The sequence below is a fragment of the Triturus cristatus genome, chromosome 5_1 (assembly GCF_964204655.1).
Source record: "Triturus cristatus chromosome 5_1, aTriCri1.1, whole genome shotgun sequence".
NCBI classification, from domain to species: Eukaryota; Metazoa; Chordata; class Amphibia; order Caudata; family Salamandridae; genus Triturus; species Triturus cristatus.
In genome coordinates, this window is record NC_140587.1 from 608,267,598 (window position 1) to 608,291,394 (window position 23,797).

Consider the following 23,797-nt stretch of genomic DNA (forward strand, 5'->3'; position numbering starts at 1 on the left):
TTCCATGGTCTGTGTGTATGCCACCATAGTCTCACTGTTGCTCTCCATGGTGTGTCTTGTTTCTAGTGCCCATCTGCCTGACCTCCATGGTCATCTTGCTGCTCCTGCCCTGCCCCCTTGCCCCCAGCCCTCTGTTTCCATGTGCAGACCCCTATTCCCTCCCTCCTGGCTTATCTGTTCCATTGTAATACACCTGATCCGTCCCTCCTGCCCTGTATGGTCTGTTATGCTGCAGCTTTCTCTCCTTTCTGTCCATTATGGTCAGCTAGCTACCATTGCCTCTTTCCCCTCTGTTCTCTGTTGTCCATGTGCATGGTTCTGTCCCCTCCCTATTGCTTTCTATGGATTGTTGTGCTGCACTCCCATCCCGCATGCCCTGTGTGGTGTATTGTGCTGCTGCAAACCCTGATGCCTGCCCTGTAGGGTCAGTTTGGTGCACCTCTCCATGTCCCTCCTGTCCTCTGTTATCCAAGTCCATGTCCCTACCCCAATTCCTCTTGCCTACCATGATCCAATGTACTATACTTGCGAACATTTTAAACTTGGTAAGAGGGACATTTTGAAAAAAACTGGGGTATTGATTTTCCCCTTTGAGTTACATTGAAAAAGAGGAGATTGTAGACAGGAGACAGATCAAATAAAGCCCATTTGAGCTTAAAAACATTGGACGTTTCCTGGCTGAATCGGGTCTGTTGGCATGTATGGTTGTACTACCACTGCCTCTTCCTTCTGCCCACAATGGTCTATTATATTGCCACAGCCTCTCTTGCCAGTCCTATATTGTTAGTTTGTTCCCCTGCCCCCCTTTCCACTGCCCTCCATAGTCTGTTGTGCTGCCACTGCCCTTCCTGCCTGCCCAGTGTGGTCAAATTGTTGCCTCTGCACCCTACTACCTGTCTTCAATTTTCAGAGTCCGTGCCCCTGGCCTCTGCCTCTCAACAGTATCCTAATGAACAACCAGATTGCTAACATTCTATATTTATTACAAAAGTGTGGAACGCCTGACGTCATGTTGATGTAATCAAAACTGTAATACCTAGTGCATTTCCTTTATAAATTACATATATGAGAGGGTCTATTTGCATCAAAAGTATGGTTAGTGCTCTAAAAAACTAAAATGAGGACATATTTTCTGAGTTTTCAAATACCGACAAAGCACTTTTAAATTATTTGTTATCTTTATCTTTTTTTATCCAGTTGACCACTTGATTAAATGTTGCACTTAGGGGAGAGGATGTGGTGTTACTTCCAGAGCTGCAGACTTTGCAACTAGGAAACCAGGTTGGAGTTTCTGCTTCAGCTCAATATTCTGTGATTCTGGTGAAATCACTTAACCTCCCCATGTCTACAACCAGAATGAATGTGATCTTGTGTGATGTAACCAATGCTCATGTAAAGCACTCCAATACCTGACAGGTCTGCACTATATAAAACTGCAAAAACACGAACACAAAGGAATCAACTGACAGTCTCTGCCCTTGTTGGATGTACATGCTTTACTGAGAATGTCAGACTTCATTCTCACATGACTGAGAAAGATAATGTGAATTTACAGAAATTATGCTCTCAGTTTAGCTTATAGATCACCTTCCAAACCTCTGTGGGAAAAGCATGAGAAAATAGTTTTCTCTCAAACATGATTCATGATACCACAGCAGAAGGCTTTTTCACATGGTAAAATCACCTTAGAACACACCACAATTCCTAAAATGAGTATGGTACCACCAACAAATGATTTATAATGTAACTAAAGTCTTAAAACCTTCTATTAACTGCAATGCTTTTTAATGAGGTGCTGTCATGTATATTGGTCCCAAGATGGCTGCCAACACTTCTTGGATGAAGTACTGATAGCTAATCAGATCTCACGATGAGATGTGTGGTTAGGCTCCGCCCAGATATATATGTGATTTTGATTTTCTCAGGAACTACTGAACGGATTTACACCATTTAAGCAAAAGGCACGACTCTGAACCAAGGTCTACCTTTCTGCTAAATTTGGTGTAATTCCGTTCAGCAGTTCAGGCTGTAGCTGCGGCTAAAGGTCCTATGGGAAATTGCATGGGGAAAACACGTTTTGGGACCCCCCTTTTTTCTCATCCCCCGCTACATGAATCATCCCGAGACTTTCAGGATAGGAGCGGACCGGAGCTGGCCAAAAGTTTTGGAAATTTCATGAAGATTCGTCAACAGGCACCAAAGTTATTCCAAATAGAATGTTGCAGATTTCCTATGGAAAATAGGTACTAACTATAACTACCAACTGGCGACCGCCAGTAGGTAATAAATATATATATATATATATATATATATATATATATATATATATATATTCACAGAAAAAACCATAGGTTTCAGGCACGTTATAGTTAGGAATTAGCATTTAAAAAACCTCAGAAATTCACTGAAAAAACCATAGGTTTCAGGGGTGTTATAGTTAGCTGGACTTTTCGCTTGTACAAAACCATTGAAATTCCCCCGTTATAGTTAGTTCAGCTAACTATAACTCGCGCGCCCGCAATGCACTGCTGATGACGTCACATATTACATCACTCATGACATGGTCAGTGACATCACTCATGACATCACTGATGACATCTCAAATGACATCACTGATGACATCACTGATGACATCATCCAGTGAATGTGTGTTTTTCTGAAAATTAAATATGTTTTATATATGTATATCTCAAGGTCGATGGAAGAATAAATGGGTATATAAGTGTCTAAATGGATGATTTGTTTTTGAAAAATTGATTGTGTAACTGACTGATTAAGTGTATCATAGTGAATACATGGCTTAGTGAGTAATGTTTAAATATGTAAATATCTGTATCAGTCTCTCACTTTGTGTATAAGTGGCTGCATGGGTTGGTGAGTAGCTACATGGGTGTCTATATAGGTTATTAGTTGGTTTTTTGAGTATCAGTCTGAGTGTCTGCATGGTTCGGTGGGGGGTATTACGTAGTGCATAGGTGCATGAATGAGTGACTCACTGTTTGTATGTGTTGAACACAGCATGTGTGCAGGACTGTATGGGTGGATGAGTGTGTGTATGGGTGTGTTAGTGAGTGAATGACTGTCTCAATAGTGTCTTTATGAGTAACTACATATGTTTTAAACTAGTATATGTGACTATTGGTGTATATATGTGAGTATATGTGAGAGTGAGAGATTGAAAGAGTTCCTGTATGAATAAGTATGTGTTTCTATAAGTGATTGTTTAAAAGACTAAGTATGTGTAAGTTTCTGTAGAAGTAAGTATGGTGGTGTGTGTATAACTGTATATGCAAGTAAATGTATGTTTGATTCTTTATTAGCATGAGTGACTATGTGTGTGAGTAACTCTATGGATGAGTGGCATTGTGTAACAGGATGTATAGGTGTATGAGTACATATGATGAGTGAGTACATGTATAAGTGACTGTATAGGAATGTTGGTGAATGAGTGGATGTGTATGTGGATCTTAGAATTACTGAAGAGGTTGTTGTAACTGGTATTGGTATGTCCATTGTTTTGAAAATTTTAGTCTCTATTTTTGAATGTGTGTATCAAAGGTTATATTAGGGTGAGAGGAGGTCTGCCACTCTATCACAAGGATGATGTCATCAGTGATGTCATCAGTGATGTCATTTGAGATGTCATCAGTGATGTCATGAGTGATGTCACTGACCATGTCATGAGTGATGTAATATGTGACGTCATCAGCAGTGCATTGCGGGCGCGCGAGTTATAGTTAGCTGAACTAACTATAACGGGGGAATTTCAATGGTTTTGTACAAGCGAAAAGTCCAGCTAACTATAACACCCCTGAAACCTATGGTTTTTTCAGTGAATTTCTGAGGTTTTTTAAATGCTAATTCCTAACTATAACGTGCCTGAAACCTATGGTTTTTTCTGTGAATTTCAAAGGTTTTTTAAATGCTAATTTCTAACTATGCCTACAGAGATAGGACATGTGAAGAAAGAAGAAAAAATGCACAGAAAGAAACAAAAGAAGTGCAGAAAGAAGCAACAGAAGTCCTCAAATACGAAGATAAGTGCAGGAAGAAGGATAACGTGCAGAAAGAACAAAAAGAAGAGCAGAAAGAAGCCTTGTTGCAAAATCATCCTGTACCCTCAACTTTTTCAGACGGATACTGGTGGTAACTGAGTCTGACTAACCAGTCCTAGAGCCAGTGCTATGTTAAAAGACACTTAGAATACAGTGAAAACACCTACATACACTAGGGAACATTATGCGTTGGGGTCCCCCTGTGATTAGCATGACCTCCTCTGTAAGCCCCTAGTGTATAATAGGGCATGGGGATTAAAACTACCTCTTAAAACAGGCCACAGGGCGTTTTTGCACACGTTAACTCAGGCCCCGTCCCCTCCCTTCACCACTGTGTAAACACGCCCTGTGTCCATTTTTAGTTGGGAGATTAAGTTCATTTGAATCCTGAGGGTCCCTAGGGTCCAACTAGCCCACTAGGTACCTCCAATAAGTGCCACAGAGCTGCGTTGCAGAGAGGTGTAAAAAGTGGCACGGCCTGGACCACCTCTCTGCAATGCAGCTCAGTGGCGCTTACTGGAAGCACTTGGTGGGCTAGTTAGCCCCCAGGGGCCCTCAGTATTGAAGGGAAATTATATCCCCAATTTAAAACGTGCCATAGTGCGTGTTTGCACACGTCACCTCAGGCCCCGTCCCCTCCCTTCACCACTGTGTAAACGCGCCCTGTGGCTGTTCTAAGTCCCCCTGAATCCTAAGGGTCCCTAGGGTCAAACTAGACCACTAGGTACCTCCAGTAAGCGCCACAGAGCTGCGTTGCAGAGAGGTGTAAAAAGGGGCTTGGCCTCAGAACACCTGGCTGCAGCGCAGCTCCCTGGCGCATACTGGAGATGCCTGTTGGGGGCGCGTTTGCAGAGTGCTGCACGGAGGGGGCATGGCCTCCGGCACGATGCCAGTCTTTTATTTATTTTAGTTTTTTAAGAAGGGGGGCTGTTTGGTTCCCCTTCTTATTCTAATTTATTGGCCCTGATGACCCCATCCCCCAGGACCAGTCTCCTAATTATATTTTTTTGACCCCAATCCCCAGGGCCGGCCACAGTTTTTTATTATTTTAAAAAAAAATATATTTATAGACACACCTAGGACATGCTGGACAAACCGTACGTACCTATCACCATGACGATTTGCGTGATATTCATTAAAAGGCGACTATGCATGCAATGAATCCACGTGGAATGTATTTACACCACTAGTGAAGCTCTGACATGTCTGATGCCCTACCGTGCCTAATCCTGGTAGACACCCTTGTCGTTTATTTATACAAACATGGGTAGCTATTGACGGGCACATTTAATACACATGCACACCAAGCCATTCAAAGGGGATTCGACAAAAATTCGACCAAAACTATGCAAGAAACCCCCCTCACGGTTAATAAAACACACATCCACTGCCGGATGTGTAATACTTTTTATTTTACTCTCTGGAAAGGGGACGAACATCACTTGAGAGTCACAGCGTGCTCCTGACAGAGCCCAATGCTGTGTTACACCCACCATTGCCTGCCGAGTGCCACACACCTCTGTGTTGTATTCCACTAGCTAGTGCATATGCTATGACACTCTCTAGCCCATGTGCACTGTAACACCACCCCGTGAATATGTCATGCCACACTTGTCTTTGCACGGGTTATATTGCCCCATCTAACGTGCCTTTCTCGATGCCTATGTTATAACGCACAGTGCTATGCCATACATATTACAATCTGGGATCCATATCTTTGTCACAGTGCATATGCAACGTTACACTCCCCAGCACATATTTTATATTACAACTTTAGAGACTAGTTAGGTTACACAACACTGCCCTGTGCATATTACACTCCAAGGCGCATATCGCATAGCACGCGCTAGTGCCTGTGCTATCTCGCGCTCTCCAATGAATCTGTCATTGCGCACAATGTATTGCATATTATATTTCACGCCCGGTTCATCTTATATCACACTTTTTGGTGCATAGTTTATACCATACACTATATCTAGTTTTCATTTTCAATCGTGCTCTCAGGACTATGTTCTATATAACACTGTGTTCACCTACCCTTTTCACGGGCATTACATTTTGCGATAGGGGGTGGAGGGTCAGGGGGTGTTTCTGCCAAGTGAGCCCTGAGTCACAGTCACAAACGTCCTCTTCTTCCTGAATAAAAGTGAGATTATGCTGCATACTTGTTCATATTTTAAGTAGTTCGCACAGACACAATGTTTTAAAAACAATAAAGTTCCTAATACCCACCTTCTCTGAACAGTTAGCTTGCTGCCCCATCCCCTTCCTCCCTATCCTCTGTTGTGTGAATCCATGGACTAGCCTCCTCCCTCCTGCCCTGCATGGTCTGATGTGCTGCCACTGCCCTCAATTTAGTATGATGTACCAGTCCACTCCTCCTGCCCTCTATTGCCCAATTCTATGCCCCATCATTGACCTCCTGCTTAAACTCTGTGCTTAGCTTGCTGCCCCTATTCTCCTTCCCCCTGCCCTCCGATGTCTTTGTGCATGCCCCTGCTCCATCCTTTTTGCCCACCATGTCCCATGGACCTGCCACTCCTATCTACTCTGAGTGTTCTGTTGAGCTGCCACTCCCCTCCCACCTGCCTAACATTGTCAGATGACTGTAACCTGTCCCTGCCACCTCGACCCTGCCTGTCCACATGCCATGCCCCTATCCTCTTCCTCCTGTCCTACATGGTCCATTGTACTGCCACACCCTTCTGCCCTCCCTGGTCTGTTGTGCTGCAACTGCTCCTCCTGCCTGCCCCGTGTGGTCTGTTGTGAGGTCCCTTCCCCTGAACTTTCTTGTCTGTGCACAGGTCCTGACCCTTCCTTCTATCCTCCATCGTCCTTTGTGCATGCCCCTCCACCCTCCTTCTTGCCCATCATAGCCATTGTGCTGCCACTAACCCTCCCACTTGCCATGCATGGTCTTCTGTGCTGCCATGGCCCCTCCCACCTTCCCTGTGTGGTCAGTTAGCTGCCCCTGACCCCCTCCCACCTTCCCTCCATGGTCTGTGTGTATGCCATCACAGTCTCACTGTTGCTCTTCATGGTGTGTCTTGCTTCTAGTGCCCATCCTGCCTGACCTCCATGGCTATCTTGCTGCTCCTGCCCTGCCCCCTTGCCCCCAGCCCTACTCCCTCCCTCCTGGCTTGTCTGTTCCATTGTAATGCCCCTGATCCGTCCCTCCTGCCCTTTATGGTCTGTTATACTGCAGCTTTCTCTCCTGTCTGTCCATTATGGTCAGCTAGCTACCATTGCCTCTTGCCCCTCTGTTCTCTGTTGTCCATGTGCATGGTCCTGTCCCCTCCCTCTTGCTTTCTATGGATTGTTGTGCTGCACTCCCGTCCTGCATGCCCTGTGTGGTGTATTGTGCTGCTGCAAACCCTGATGCCTGCCCTGCAGGGTCAGTTTGGTGCACCTCTCCATGTCCCTCCTGTCCTCTGTTATCCAAGTCCATGTCCCTATCCCATTTCCTTCCATGATCCAATGTACCATACTTGCGAACATTTTGAACTTGGTAAGAGGGAGATTTTGAGAAAAAACTGGGGTATTGATTTTCCCCTTTGAGTTACATTGAAAAAGAAGATATTGTAGACAGGAGACAGATCAAATAAAGCCCATTTGAGCTTAAAAACATTGGACGTTTCCTGGCTGAATCGGGTCTGTTGGCATGTATGGTTGTACTACCATTGCCTCTTCCTTCTGCCCACAATGGTCTATTACATTGCCACAGCCTTGAAGGAGGGTAGATTTTGTATCACAGGGGGCCCCTGGCCCGTTCTGTCCACACCTGAAGTATGAGACCCTTGTCCTTGCCCTGCCAGCTGCATTTGTAGGCCGTATTAAATTGACCAGCGGGTCCTGTGTTGCTATATAATTATCCTGAGACATCCTTAACACTCAGCCAGCATAAAACCCCTGTGTAGGCCCTTCTGTTCAATATGTAGGCCTCTTTGTTAAATTGACCATAGCTCTGCAATTTTAGTGTATAGCAGTCTGAAGGCAGGTCTGCGAGGCCTTCTGATCCAAACTAGTAGCCCCCACCCTACCCGAGTGCTCCGTGCTCGGTATCAAAGTTCAACATCCCCCTGAAGCTGTCGACATACAGTAGGCTGCATCCTGGACTGGTACTTGCTTCCTGGGCAGGTTTCCCGCTTTTAAGGAAGTGGCAACCGCAGAGCGTCAAGTTAGGAGAACTGAGGAGATTTTATACATGAATATATTGAATTCCCGTACAATACCCATTATTTTCTGCTTGCTCTATGGAACTTACGATAAGCGATTGGCCTTAGAGACTGACCTTTTCACCCAGTCCATTGTCAGCATTAAGTGGGTAAATGACGAAATGTCTGGTAAAATCTGCAGACGAAGCTTTTGGGTAGCATACGTAGGTAGATGTAGCGTGCAAAGGAGCCCACAAAATGATATAAAAAGGGAGCACCCACAGATATCGACGGACTACCTGGCCGTCTGTATGTAGGTTAACAGGCAGTGCAGGTTTTCCCCAAGAGCTGGGAGCTCTTGTCTTCCTTTGCTTAAAATATCTTGCTCTGCTTTGCTTGAAGTATCTTATTCTATTTTACCTATATGAAATGTCATGTTATGTTTAACCATTGTTCTCTTTACTTTTGCATTTAAAAGATTTTGTATTGTAATTGCAGGAATGCTTGCTCTAAGAGTAAACGTGAGTGTTCCTAGGTAACATTTTCCTTGGTGTAACTTGTTTCTCATGATGCATTTATAGATGTGTTTTCTCTCTCTCTCTGTCAGTACATTAATTGAGATACAGAGAATATTATGACAGCTGTATGATTATCTGGATTCTGTATTTTGTACTTTATGTCTCTATTCTGCGGTTTCTTTGAAGTTGCATCTTCTCATTAAACTGCCATTGTATTCTGCCTCCAATTCCATGTCTCATATGTCTGTTTTCTTCATTTTTGGAGCAAGCGTTCCTAGGCACCCCGGCTCAAATTAAGGTGCCCCTTTTGTCCCTGACTCACTCTCCTGCTCAGTTCTGTGGTGGCTCCCGGGGATCTGGGGACCGCCCCTAGCTTCCTTGACCCGTAATAGATCTTCCCTCCAACAGCCTCTCTTGCAAGTCCTGTATTGTTGGTTTGTTGCCCCTGCCCCCATTTCCACTGCCCTCCATAGTCTGTTGTGCTTCCACGGCCCTTCCTGCCTGCTCAGTGTGGTTAAATTGTTGCCTTTGCACCCTCCTACCTGCCTTCAATTTTCAGAGTCCCTGCCCCTGGCCTCTGCCTCTCAACAGTATCCTAATGAACAACTAGATTGCTAACATTCTATATTTATTACAAAAGTGTGGAACGCCTGACATCATCTTGATGTAATCAAAACTGTAATACCTAGAGCATTTCCTTTAGAAATTACATATATGAGAGGGTCTTATTGCCTTCAAAATTATGGTTAGTGCTCTAAAAGACTAAAATAAGGACGTATTTTCTGAGTTTTCAAATAGCGACAAAGCACTTTTAAATTATTTGTTATCTTTATGTTTTTTTATCCAGTTGACCACTTGATTAAATGTTGCACTTAGGGGAGAGGATGTGGTGTTACTTCCAGAACTGCAGACTTTGCAACTGGGGAACCAGGTTGAAGTTTCTGCTTCAGCTCGACATTCTGTGATTCTGGTCAAATCACTTAGTCTCCCCATGTCTACAACCAAAATGAATTTGTTCTTGTGTGATGTAACCAATGCTCATGTAAAGCACTCCAATACCTGACAAGTCTGCACTATATAACACTGCAAAAACACAAAATAATAAGTGTTTTGCACACTTCTGTCATTGGGCTATATTTGGGCTACATCTGGGTGATTTTGGGCTACATTTGGGCTCTTTTGTCTCCGGTGGCCATCTTGGGAGATTTATTTGTTATGAAGTTTCCTAATTTCCTCATGTACTGCAGTCTCCTCAGTAGGAAATGCTTTCAGTTTTTTACTTTGATTCCATCATGAAGGTATTCAGATATGTCACACATTTGCCATAAATTCTGAATGTTAGCACTCTAGTTGCTCATTAGATCACTGTAGTAAAACTACTGCACCATGGAAGTCTGCTCCTGGTATTAAAAGTGCATGTTTCAGTCTGCATGTCAGAATTTTTTAATGAAATAGAAGAGGATTTGAGAAGTCACTCAAAATGTGCCCTCATTTTCTTTCTTCAGCATTAATCATAATTTCTATGGCAAAATGAACCTCCTCATTGTGTTCCTTTTTAAATTAAATGTTTTAAGTGTTACCAGTTTATTCCAATCAAGATGGCTTCAGGTGTGCCTTACTTTTGTCATAATGAAGACAGTAAGCGCTCTAGTTGTTTTTAAGAACATTCTGGGACATTCTGTCATTGGGCTATACTTGGGCTACATCTGGGTGATATTTGGGCTACATTTGGGCTCTTTTGTCTCTGGTGGCCATCTTGGGAGACTTATTTGTTATGAAGTTTCCTAATTTCCTCATTTACTGCAGTCTCCTCAGTAGGAAATACTTTCAGTTTTTTACTTTGATTCCATCAAGAAGGCATTCAGATGTGTCACACATTTGCCATAAATTCAGAATGTTAGCACTCTTTTTGCTCATTAGATCACTGTAGTAAAGCTACTGCTCACCAGGGAAAACTGCTGCTGGTATTGAAAGTGCATGTTTCAGTCTGCATGTCAGAATTTTTTAATGAAATAGAAGAGGATTTGAGAAGTCACTCAAAATGTGCCCTAATTTTTCTTTCTGCAGCACTAATCATACTTTTTATGGAAAAATGAACCCCCTCATTTTGTTCCTTTTTAAATTAAATGTTTTAAGAGTTACCACTTTAATCCAAGCAAGATGGCTTCAGGTGTGCCATACGGTTATCATAAGTAGGACTGTTAGCGCTCTAGTAGTTCTTTGGAACACTCTGGGAAGCTGCAGTAGAACACAAAGGAATCAACTGACAGTCTCTGCCCTTGTTGGATGTACATGTTTTACTGAGAATGTCAGACTTCATTCTCACATGACTGAGAAAGATAATGTGAATTTACAGAAAATAAGCTCTCAGTTTAGCCTATAGATCACCTTCCAAACCTCTGTGGTAAAAGCATGAGAAAATATTTTTCTCTCAATCATGATATCCCAGCAGAAGGCTTTTTCACATGGTGAAATCACCTTAGAACATACCACAATTCCTAAAATGAGTATGGTACCATCAACAAATGATTTATAATGTAACTAAAGTCTTAAAACCTTCTATTAACTGCAATGCTTTTTAATGAGGTGCTATCATGTATATTGGTCCCAAGATGGCTGCCAACACTTCTTGGATGAAGTGCTGACAGCCAATCAGATCTCAGGATGAGATGTGTGGTTAGGCTCCGCCCACATATATATATGCTTTTAAATGCTATTTTCTCAGGAAATACTGAACAGATTTACACCAGACCTGCAAAAGGCACTTCCTTGACCTTATGGCTACCTCTCTGCCAAATTTCAAGTAATTCTGTTCAGCCGTTCGGGCTGTAGCTGTGTCTAAAGGTCCTATGGAAAAATGCATGGGGAAAACGCGTTTTGGGACCCCCCTTTTTTCTCGGCCCCTGCTTGACGAATCCCCCCGAGACTTTCAGGGTAGGAGCGGAGCGTAGCGCCCCACCTATTTTGAAAATTTCGCGAGGATTCGTCGACCGGCGCCAAAGTTATTCCAAATAGAATGTTGCGGATTTCCTATGGAAACAGGGTCCTAACTATAACTACCTACTGGCGACCGCCAGTAGGTAATATATATATATATATATATATATATATATATATATATATATATATTACCTACTGGCGGTCGCCAGTAGGTAGTTATAGTTAGGACCACGTTTCCATAGGAAAACCTCAACATTCTATTTTGAATAACTTTGGCGCCGGTCGATGAATCCTCGCGAATTTCTCAAAATAGGTGGGGCGCTACGCTCCGCTCCTACCCTGAAAGTCTCGGGGGGATCCGTCAAGCGGGGGCTGAGATAAAAGGGGGGTCCCAAAACGCGTTTTTCCCATGCATTTTTCCATAGGACCTTTAGAACGAGCTACAGCCCGAACGGCTGAACAGAATTACTCAAAATTTGGCAGAGAGGTAGTCCCTAGGTCAAGGAAGTGCCTTTTGTAGGTTTGGTGTAAATCTGTTCAGTAGATTCTGAGAAAATAGCCTTTAAATCAATATATATATCTGAGCCCGCTTACGGTACGCTTACCGTACGCTTACGGTAAGCGTACGGTGGCGTGCGCGAGCGCGATTCTGATTGGCTCTTAGATCTTAGTAAACATTCGAATCGGTCGAAACCAGGAAGCGGCGGCCGCCATTTTGTGTATTTCACTCTGAAAAAAAAGAGTGAAAACAAGGAAAGGGGGCAATGAGGAGAGTTACAGACCCCCTAACATTTGTAAGGGGGTCAAAGAAGGACAGAAAAGTACAAAAAAAACATTTATTGATTTTAAAAAAAATCACGGGGTACGCGTACGGTAAGCTTACGGTAAGCGTACGGTAAAAAAAATAAAAATAAATAAATGAAAAGCAGATTTAAGAGTTTAGATATTAGGGGGCTCTAAAAAGAGCCGTTGTGTTTATGAAGTGATTTTTTAGTGGTACCTACAAGTAAGTACCGATGCAGAGTCTAAGGTTCAAGAGGAAGACTCTGTTCCCTTCATCATTGAAGTGCACACCATCTCCTCTATAAATGTCTTGCATGTCATAACGCAAGTTGTTGTGGTAAATGGCACCCATACCATAGTCACGGAGGAAAGCAGAAACAGATTTGTTGACGTGCTTTCTTGCTTTGTCAATCTGTGGACAGAAATGATTGGACCAGTTCCATTTTTGCCTTTGGCATATGTTGGAAAACACAAAGGCAGTTTTAGGGAAAAGTGTAAACAGTTGTGCAAAGGTGTCCTTCATAAGCATTTCCAGACCTACCCCAGTCAAAGTGCCTAGGTCATTGCCACCACAGTGCACTATTATGAGGTCAGGGTGTTGGATTTGAATGAAGGATTTCACCAATGGCATCAATTGGTGCCACTTTAACCCTCTCTGACCAATCCATTTAATGTCTACATTTGGCAAAGCAAGGTCTCTCACCATACCTGTTTTCTCTGCAAACTTTTCACTCCAGAAGACATAGCTGTGCCCTACAATCCACACTGTGAACATCTTCAAAGGAGAACTGGATGCACTCAGGAGGTGTCTTTCAGTAGAATGGCAATATGAAAAGAAAGACAGTTTGGAAATGGAGGCATACATATTTTTTACAAAACAAAAAGAACTGATTGGCTGTTTCATACCATTCTAGAATAAAAACTAGGCTGTATGTGTAAATTAATAGAAGCATGTTTTGTATTGGTAAAAAAAATGTGTAACCAAAGAACAGTACTATGGATTTGCTGTTAGGTTTGAAAAGTCAAGCACTCTTGCTCTGTGGAATTGAAACATTGTTTGGCGAACTTCTGACCTAACTCAACACAGCAGTGTTCCATGAGCTGTTGCTATGGTAGCAGGCAGAAGTCAAGTTGGGGGAAGGGTACTAGGCAGAAGTCAAGTTGGGGGAAGGGTACTTTTGGAAAAGGGTTGGTTTTCAACCAATAGAAATGTGTGATTACATTTGAAAAAAAGGGGGAAGCACTGAGATTTGAAACTTACAAGTATATGTGTGGAAAAATAGAGGGAAAGTTTGCCATTATCTGGTTCTGCTGAGAGGAGAGAGGTGAACACAACAGAGATCCTGGCTCTGATAATCTGCTGTTTGAGTGTCACATTTCTTTCACAACTAACTAATTTTAAAGGTGAGTTTACAGTTTGAGAGGGGATGTATGTGGTAACTTAAGAAATGAATAATAGAAATGGAAATTGTTTTTGTTGTAGTTACACATGGTGGTTTCATAATGTGTCAGTCTGTAAAAGTGATTTTCACTTGCCCCGAAAAAAAAAAGAGCAGTAAGTGTGCTTTCAAATTGGCAAAGAAATTTCGTTTTGGGACTAATGTGAAAACATGACTCTGTGTGCAGAGAGGAATTATAGGCAGAGATTTATTGCGTCTTGCTCTGGTGATTTCACAGTTGCATTAGATGGAAAGGGGGAGCGAATTTTTGGGGGAAGAAGCAGAGTCTTAGCACACACCCATGTGCTTGCCATGTATAGTCATGCACAGTATTTACAAGCGAGTGGGGTTTTCAGGTTTCAGTCTGTAATGCAAATACATTCAGCATCACTAAGGCTGGTTGCCCTTGCTGGAGTGTAGGCAGTCACCGAGAATACACATGGTGGTGGTCTGAAAAAACAGTTTGGACATGTGCATTTAAATAAATCAAAAAAAGTGGTTTCATAATGTGTCAGTCTGTAAAAGTGATTTTCACTTGCCCCGAAAAAAAAAAGAGCAGTAAGTGTGCTTTCAAATTGGCAAAGAAATTTCGTTTTGGGACTAATGTGAAAACATGACTCTGTGTGCAGAGAGGAATTATAGGCAGAGATTTATTGCGTCTTGCTCTGGTGATTTCACAGTTGCATTAGATGGAAAGGGGGAGCGAATTTTTGGGGGAAGAAGCAGAGTCTTAGCACACACCCATGTGCTTGCCATGTATAGTCATGCACAGTATTTACAAGCGAGTGGGGTTTTCAGGTTTCAGTCTGTAATGCAAATACATTCAGCATCACTAAGGCTGGTTGCCCTTGCTGTAGTGTAGCAGTCTGGACATGGGCTTTTTAAAAAATCTGAAAAGTGGTTTCATAATGTGACAGTTTGTAAAAGTGATTTTCACTTGCCCAAAAAAAAGAGCAGTTAGTGTGCATTAAAATTGGCATAGAAATTTCGTTTTGTGACTATTGTGAAAAGAAATGTAGTAATATATTTAAATACAATAAAGGAATTGTTACAGAGAATCGGTGACATCTGTACAAATAAAACTTTAGAATTTTATTGGATTACCATTGGAAATTTAATCAAAAAAGAATTTTAAAATTACTATTTGGTCTAAAGGAAATGAAATCAGATGTATTTTGGAGTTATTTGAGATATAATATTGTGATTATACTTCTGAAACAAACATATCAGACGGTATTTTAAAGAAATAAGTATTGGTATTAGATGATATTTTTTTAGAATATTATGCATTTCTATAATGTTAAGTTTAAGTAAAAAAAGAATCAGGGCTTTTTTAATACAATCTTTGTGATTGTTATTTTTTTTTGCCCGCTGTAAAATGATGAATGCAATTGCTTTCACAATTTATAGTGAAATGCAATATATTTTGAAAACAGCAAAAATAAGGCAAAAATATTTTATGGAAAAAAATGTAAATATGTGTACTGTATTATAAAATGTTTTAAAAATATTAATACTTTTTTCTTTTTTTCCAGATAGATATAGAAAATTTTCGAAAACTACAAACATTTTTAAAACTATTTTTAAAAAAAACAAATGAATAAATATTTTTTCAGTGAGTATGGTAAGTCAATAATAATAATTGTAGTCTCTCAAGGACCTTGTAATGTGTTTATTGATTTTTAGTGTTTTTTAAAAAAAAAAAAAAAAAAGTACGCGCACCGTACGCGTACGGTAAAAAAAAAATAAAAAAAAGTTTTTAAAAACATATGTAAAAAAAAGATGAAAGATAAGGTTGGCTCTTAAAAGAACCGTTGTGTTCATGCAGGGACAGAGGAAAGGAAGCATGGGAAAATTATTCAAAGCGACAAATGTGTTGATCTATTTTGTTGTTCACTAGGGAAACACTGGTCTCCCTATAGCAAATTAGATCTTGACAAAATGTGCATCGAATATCAACCTTCCGAAATCGAGGGTTGATTTCCAGAGGGCCAGCAAAAGGAGATTCTCCCCCCACAGATGAAGGGCTCACCTGACCTGCAGAAGAAGGAGTCAGCCCTGCAGATGATGGTTCAGGCTGAGCTGCTGTGGATGTACTGGCTTGTCTTTCTGAAGAGTTACCTCCAAAAAGATGACCATGTGTCCTTCTGTGTACATCCTGGAGGTGTCTCTTCATGGTGTGATTCCCAAAGGAATACTTCCTGTTAGGATTACCTCTAGAAAGTACACGCTTACACAGCTTACAAGTCACTAAGGGTGCATTTACCTTTTGCTGGCCTTCAGGAAAAGTAAAATAATCCCATACATAAGAGGGCTTTTGTTTCCTCGATCTCTGCCTCAAGACAGTGCTGCTAGTGCTAGCCTCACTCTCAGAAGAGCTCTGCTGTTCTGCCATCGTATCCCAAAGACAAACCAGCTCCTTCTCCCAAGGGATCACAAGCAGAAATGAGGGGAATGGGTGTGGTGTAGGAGAGTTCTAGAACTGAAAGTAGTTTCAACCAATCAAAAGTTGTGTTTCATGATCACATGACCTACCGTACGCTTACGGTACGCTTACGGTACGCTTACGGCAAAAGTGCGCATGCGCGTAAAAAAGACACGCGCTTGCGCGCATGCGCATAACAGTGACTCCCGGGACTTCCGCGTAACGTGCGCGTGTAGCGTACACGCGTACGCGTCCCACGCGGAGTACGCGCGGCTACGCAAATTGCGTAACTATACGCAAGCAGCGTAGGAAAATTACGGACGTTGCGTAAACCGTACGCTTACCGTGAGCTTACGGTACGCGTACTAAAATTTTTTTTAAAAAATTAGAAAAAAAGTACTGCAAATAAATTTTACATGTTTATTTTAAAAAATATATTAAAAAAAACATATTTAAGAATTTTAAAAATTTAATCATAGTCTTTATAAAAGGTAAGAAAATTAAAATAAAAATATGTTAGAAAAAATAGAAGAAAAAAAAAATTAGCATTTAAAAAACCTTGCAAATTCACTGAAAAAAACATGGGTTTCACACACGTTATAGTTAGGAATTAGCATTTAAAAAACCTTGCAAATTCACTGAAAAAACCATGGGTTTCACACACGTTATAGTTAGGAATTAGCATTTAAAAAACCTTAGAAATTCAGTGAAAAAACCATAGGTTTCACACACGTTATAGTTAGGAATTAGCATATAAAAAACCTTAGAAATTCAGTGAAAAAACCATAGGTTTCACACATGTTATAGTTAGCTGGACATTTTACTCGTAAAAAACCAATGAAATTGCCCCGTTATAGTTAGTTCAGCTAACTATAACTCGCGCGCCCGCAATGAACTGCTGATGACGTCACATATTACATCACTCATGACATGGTCAGTGACATCACTCATGACATCACTGATGACATCTCAAATGACATCACTGATGACCTCACTGATGACATCATCCTTGTGATAGAGTGGCAGACCTCCTCTTCCCCTAATAAAACCTTTGTTACACACATTCAAAAATAGAGACTAAAATTTACAAAACAATGGACATACCAATAACAGTTACAACAACCTCTTCAGTAATTCTAAGATCCACATACACATCCACTCATTCACCAACAGTCCAATACAGTCACTCATACATGTACTCACTTTTCATATGTACTCATACACCTATACATCCTGTAACACAATGCCACTCATCCATAGAGCTACTCACACACATAGTCACTCATGCTAATAAAGAATCAAACATACATTTACTTGCATATACAGTTATACACACACCACCACACTTACTTCTACGGAAACTTACACATACTTAGTCTTTTAAACAATCACTTATGGAAATACATACTTATTCATACAGGAACTCTTTCAATCTCTCACTCTCACATATACTCACATATATAAACCAATAGTCACATATACTAGTTTTAAACATATGTAGTTACTCATAAAGACACTATTGAGACAGTCATTCACTCACTAACACACCCATACATACACTCATCCACCCATGCAGTCCTGCACACATGCTCTGTTCAACACATACAAACAGTGAGTCACTCATTCATGCACCTATGCACTACGTCATACCCCCCACCGAACCATGCAGACACTCAGACTGATACTCAAAAAACCAACTAATAACCTATATAGACACCCATGTAGCTACTCACCAACCCATGCAGCCACTTATACACAAAGTGAAAAAATGATACAGATATTTACATATTTAAACATTACTCACTAAGCCATGTATTCACTATGATACACTTAATCAGTCAGTTACATAATCAATTTTTCAAAAAGAAATCATCCATTTAGACAGTAATATACCCATTTATTCTTCCATCAACCTTGAGATATACATATATAAAACATATTTAATTTTCAGAAAAACACACATTCACTGGATGATGTCATCAGTGAGGTCATCAGTGATGTCATTTGAGATGTCATCAGTGATGTCATGAGTGATGTCACTGACCATGTCATGAGTGATGTAATATGTGACGTCATCAGCAGTTCATTGCGGGCGCGCGAGTTATAGTTAGCTGAACTAACTATAACGGGGCAATTTCATTGGTTTTTTACGAGTAAAATGTCCAGCTAACTATAACATGTGTGAAACCTATGGTTTTTTCACTGAATTTTATATATATATATATATATATATATATATATATATATATCCAAACACCTCCTCCCTAGAAAAGAGTAGAGGCCACACGGGGGACCGTCTGGAAACACTTTATTCGGATGAAATCAGCATAATGCATTTCGGCCACCATTGGCCTTCATCGGATGCCTTTAGATATATATATACCCAACCTGATTCCAATAAATCGTGCTCTCAAGTTCCGAGGAAAGGAATGATTTATTACTCAAAGTAACATGTTTAGAAAGAAAACTTTCTTGATCAAGAAAACTTTTCTGTGATCAAGAAAGTTTTCTTTCGAAATGTGTTACTTTGAGTAATAAATCATTCCTTTCCTCAGAACCTGAGAGCGTGATTTATTGGAATCAGGTTGGGTATTGTGACGCCGGTTTGCTCTACCGGCATCTCGCACCACTGAACTACGGACAGATTTCCCAGGAGGAGCTCCCGGGATTGTGAAAATATATGTATATATAAATATATCTATGGGTCTGATTCATGATTTGACTTTTACTACTAGTAATTTTACGACTGTGGAGACTCCACACTTGTGGCAGAGATTACGCACATAGAATGATAGGCCTGTCCTATCTTTTTGGGTGTAGAGTTCTCCGCCCTGAAAGCAGAGTCTCTGCACTAGAAGAATTACTATTAGTAAAATTAAACTTGCAGTTTGTGAATACCCAAAAAATTGTAAACTTACACGAAAGTGTCGGTTTACCTTTGTGAATCAGGACTGGCGAATTAGGAGCCTTCCCAGTGATTTTAATGGTTTTTGGAACTGAGCAGTTACTTTTGATTATCCCGGTGCTCACAGGTAGTGATGATACTGAGAAGCTGGAGAGTTACTGTAACTGCAGAAGTTCTCTTCATCCATGTGAGTGTTTGCCTGTGTTCATCTGAAGACATCCAAGCAAACATATGAACAACAAGCAACATCCTGACACATGAAATTATGAAGCCGCAGATTGGAAGATTGAAACCGAGTAATGTCTGATTTTTTTTGCGTTAAAGAGTAACACTAGAAACAAAACAAATGCACATGCCTGGGTGAAGCTGCTAGGCCTGCTTGCACCTTGAGAGAAACATTACCTAAATAAAGCTCACAGTCCTACCTCCACTCCAGTCAAACAGGTCAGCTGTATTTGTTCAGTCTTTCCTGACAACTTCAGTTTGGTCCAGTATTAAAGGACCTATATGATAAAATTCTTTGTATGACAATAACCCAGAAAATCTCAGATTTAAGCAATCTGTGCTGTTGCACTGAAAATTTCGTAGACATGTCATTCCTTCAGAGGTTGCTTACAGTAACTCCTTCAGCTTGAAAACCTCTGCAGCTACTTTGATGGTACTTTTTATGTAAACCAAGTCTCTCTTCTCCTTTCCCACGTCCTTTCCATGGAGTCCTTAGGACTCTCTCAATACACTTTTCATAGTATCCCTGTACCTTACGTCTGGTCCTCCTCATCCCTTAACACATCAGTTTGTATTGTGTGCAATAGGGCATTCCACTTCAGTTACCTTCCAAGAATACCTTGACCTAAATACCGTTTGAATTACATCTAAAAAAGTAATGAACATTTTGCTGCATTAATACAGAAAACCTTACCTGCGCTGTATGAGAACATCGCACAGAGCAGAATTATTTTGCCAGCAACTTCCCACATGTTGGCTATCTTCTGAAAAGAGGAGCAACAAAGAGTCAAAATACTCTTACAGACTAAAAGTACACGCTGGTGTAGACACTAAGGGCCCGATTCACAGAACTAACTTAAGACAAAATCCTAAACTTACTACCATTTTGGTATTCACAGAAGGCACTTACTCATTTTGGTATTCACAGAAGGCACTTACTCATTTCGGTATTCACAGAAGTTAGGAGTCCTAACTTTAGGACTCCTAAATGCCTTCTGTGAATACCGAAAGTCTTAAAATTAGGATTTTTCTCAGTTTAGTAGTAGTATAGTTAGGACTCCTAACTTTAGGACTCCTAAATGCCTTCTGTGAATACCGAAAGTCTTAAAATTAGGATTTTTCTCAATTTAGTAGTCCTAAATCTAAACTTAGGACTACTAAATTGAGAAAAATCCCAATTTGAAGACTTTCGGTATTCACAGAAGGCATTTAGGAGTCCTAAAGTTAGGAGTCCTAAACTTAGGACTACTAAATTGAGAAAAATCCTAATTTTAAGACTTTCGGTATTCACAGAAGGCATTTAGGAGTCCTAAAGTTAGGAGTCCTAACTATACTACTACTAAACTGAGAAAAATCCTAATTTTAAGACTTTCGGTATTCACAGAAGGCATTTAGGAGTCCTAAAGTTAGGACTCCTAACTTCTGTGAATACCGAAATGAGTAAGTGCCTTCTGTGAATACCAAAATGAGTAAGTGCCTTCTGTGAATACCAAAATGGTAGTAAGTTTAGGATTTTGTCTTAAGTTAGTTCTGTGAATCGGGCCCTAAAAAACTGGAAAGTTTAAATTGGCTCACAATTCCAGACTGCACAGGTTGATAGCTGTAAATATTGGTGTGTAACAAGCACAACGTGTCCAGGGTGAGGGAAATATGTTAGCAGAGAGACCAACTTTTGGGTGGAGTCAAAGACTTGACACTAGACACGGAGGAGAGCATGGATCACGATTTGAAGGTGGGGTAATAGGGGATGTGAGAGGGAGGGGTAAAAGGGAGACTAAAGGAAAATACAACCCAGGGAATAAAGACAGATTTTCAGGTAGGGCCATCCTTGAGGATGCTGAATATCGTGTGTCAGGACAAAATGGGGAATATAATACTTGCACAAAAAAGACAGGAAAGTTCGGGAAACATGCAAGGCAAGAGGAAAGGGGCCTTTGATTTGCCTTATAAATATCAATTTACATTCCATATGACGGAGCTCCTTGTCCTCCCACAGCCTTTCCCTCAGGATACAATGTAAACATATAACAACAGGTGCTTCTCCAATCACCAATACAGTGTCAGTAAACATTACCGAGGACTGAGGGTGGGCTGAATTTGTGAAATTGATTTTTGCAAATTAGCGCGAAATTGCGCAAAATTTCCGCGAGCATGCGAAATTTTGCGAAGATGCGGAGATTGCTTTTCCCGCCCATTTGCGATGTGTTTTTGCGTGCTCGCAGGGAAATATATCTCCAACTTGCCCATGCGGTCGCTAATGGGCGAGGCCATCTTGCTCGCGATGCTTATTTCCTGTTCGCTTTAATGACTTGTTCGCGATCGCAAGCTCTCGCGGGATAGCGCGACCGGCTACCAACAATCCACCATCTTGTGGCGCGCGCGAACGGATAGGAAAACTCGTCGGCGAACGCAGAGACCCGGTAAGTCGCGACCCAGCGTGCGAAAATGCATTTTTAAAGCGCGAACAAGAAAAATACTTCAGTTTCGCGGCAGGTTGCGAAAGTTTTGACATTTTTGGGCTCTCCGCGAAACGCGAAAATGTCAAAATATCACAGATTTCCGTGAGCGGAACAAAATTTTCCGCCCAGGCCTACCGAGGACAAACACTACAATAGTTTAGAGAGAACCTTAACAAATACATTTCCAAAGTAAAATGTTCATACCATCTCTAAAATAGGTGTAAAATATGAAAAAGGTTTCTAAAGAAATGATACGTTAGAAAATGATAAAATAAAAGAACTTCATACACATTGTCCCAAATCCTTCAGGTGATTTTTTCTTCTACGTCATCTCCAGATGAGGTCTGATTTTTGGCTAGGCTCCAGAGTAAGAGATTACGATTCACTGATATAATATCAATTACATAAATATTGATGTTCGAAATATCGAATAAAAAATCTAGACTACAAAAATATCGACTCCCATAACTAAACAGGTAAAGTACAAAAATATTGAATCAAAAATATTGATGTAAAAAATATAGATGTACAAAATATCGATGTAAATATATATATATATATATATATATGTATATATATATATCAAATAAAACATTATATATTAAATATTAATATTAATTTTTAACAAAATTAATTACATTTTATATACATTTTAACCAAATATAACAAATAAACTCAATTAAAAAAAGATAAACATAAATATAATAATTTACACATATATATTTACTTTAAAATAATTCATGAACTATTATCTTTAATTTATTTTAAAAGTTTAAAATAATATATATAACAGGAGCCTGCTTGTACCCCTGATTAAAGGCTTGCCACCTTCAGTTTGCTCGAGTGCTGCTCAAGTGTTGGTAGGCAACTGGAGCGTTGATATATATATATATATATATATATCAATAATTGAAAACATAAAAAAATACATTCTATAATAATTTAAAACAGTAATCTATTCAAACATATTTAAACTTGAATTTCCCAGTACATTAATTAGTGCAACAGTAGGGAAAGTGTTGAATAGCAGACAAATTACATTTACTATTCCAACTCCAGTAAGTACAACAGTAGGGAAAGTGTTGGATAGCGGAGGGGAAAACATTACTATTCCCACTCCAAAGAATGAAACAGTAGGGAAACTGTTGGATAGCGGAGGAGTAATATCTGCTGATAGCAGAGGGGATTGCAACAGATAGGTGTTGGATAGTGGAGGGGTAAAAATTATTATGTTGTGGATAGCTGAAGAGTACAAATTATTATTCCAACTCCAGTAAGTGCAACAATAGGGAACGTGTTGGATAGCAAAGGGGTAACATTTACTATTCCCCCTCCAAAGAGTGCAACAGTACGGAAAGTGTTGGATAGCAAAGGGGTGGAAATTACTATTTCAACTAGAGTGAGTGCAACAGTATGGATAGTGTTGGATAGCAGAGGGGTAAACATTACTATTCCCACTCCAAAGAGTGCAACAGTAGGGAAAGTGATGGATAGCGGAGGGGTAAAAATGACCATTCCCACTCCAGTGAGAGCAACAGTAGGGAAAGTGTTGGATAGCGGAGGGGTCAAAATTAGTATTCCAACTCCAGTGAGTGCAACAGTAGGGAAAGTGTTGGATAGCAAAGTGGCAAAGATTACTATTCCCACTCTAGTGAGTGCAACAGCGGGGAAAGTGTTGGATAGCGGAGAGGTAAAATCAGTATTCCCACTCCAGTGAGTGCAACATTAGGGAAAGTGTTGGATAGCGAACAGACAACAATTATTAGTCACACTCAAACAGGTAAAACAAAAATAAAAAAACATTAACAATTATAAAAAAAATCATAAAAACTAAATGAACAATATTTAGAAATTAAAATTTAAATATATTAAATATATAAAAAGGAACAATATT

General features: G+C 40.4%; 1 protein-coding gene across 1 annotated transcript in view; it reads right to left on the reverse strand.

Moving 5' to 3' along the window:
* The window catches only part of LOC146831270 (lectin-like), a 511,784-nt gene that overhangs the window by 471,442 nt on the left and 16,545 nt on the right, over positions 1-23,797 (reverse strand). The window contains exon 2 of the mRNA XM_085605534.1: positions 20,139-20,205. Within this exon, the coding sequence (XP_085461660.1) occupies positions 20,139-20,196 (58 nt within the window). The 5' untranslated portion in view covers positions 20,197-20,205. The remainder of the gene's footprint in view (positions 1-20,138; positions 20,206-23,797) is intronic.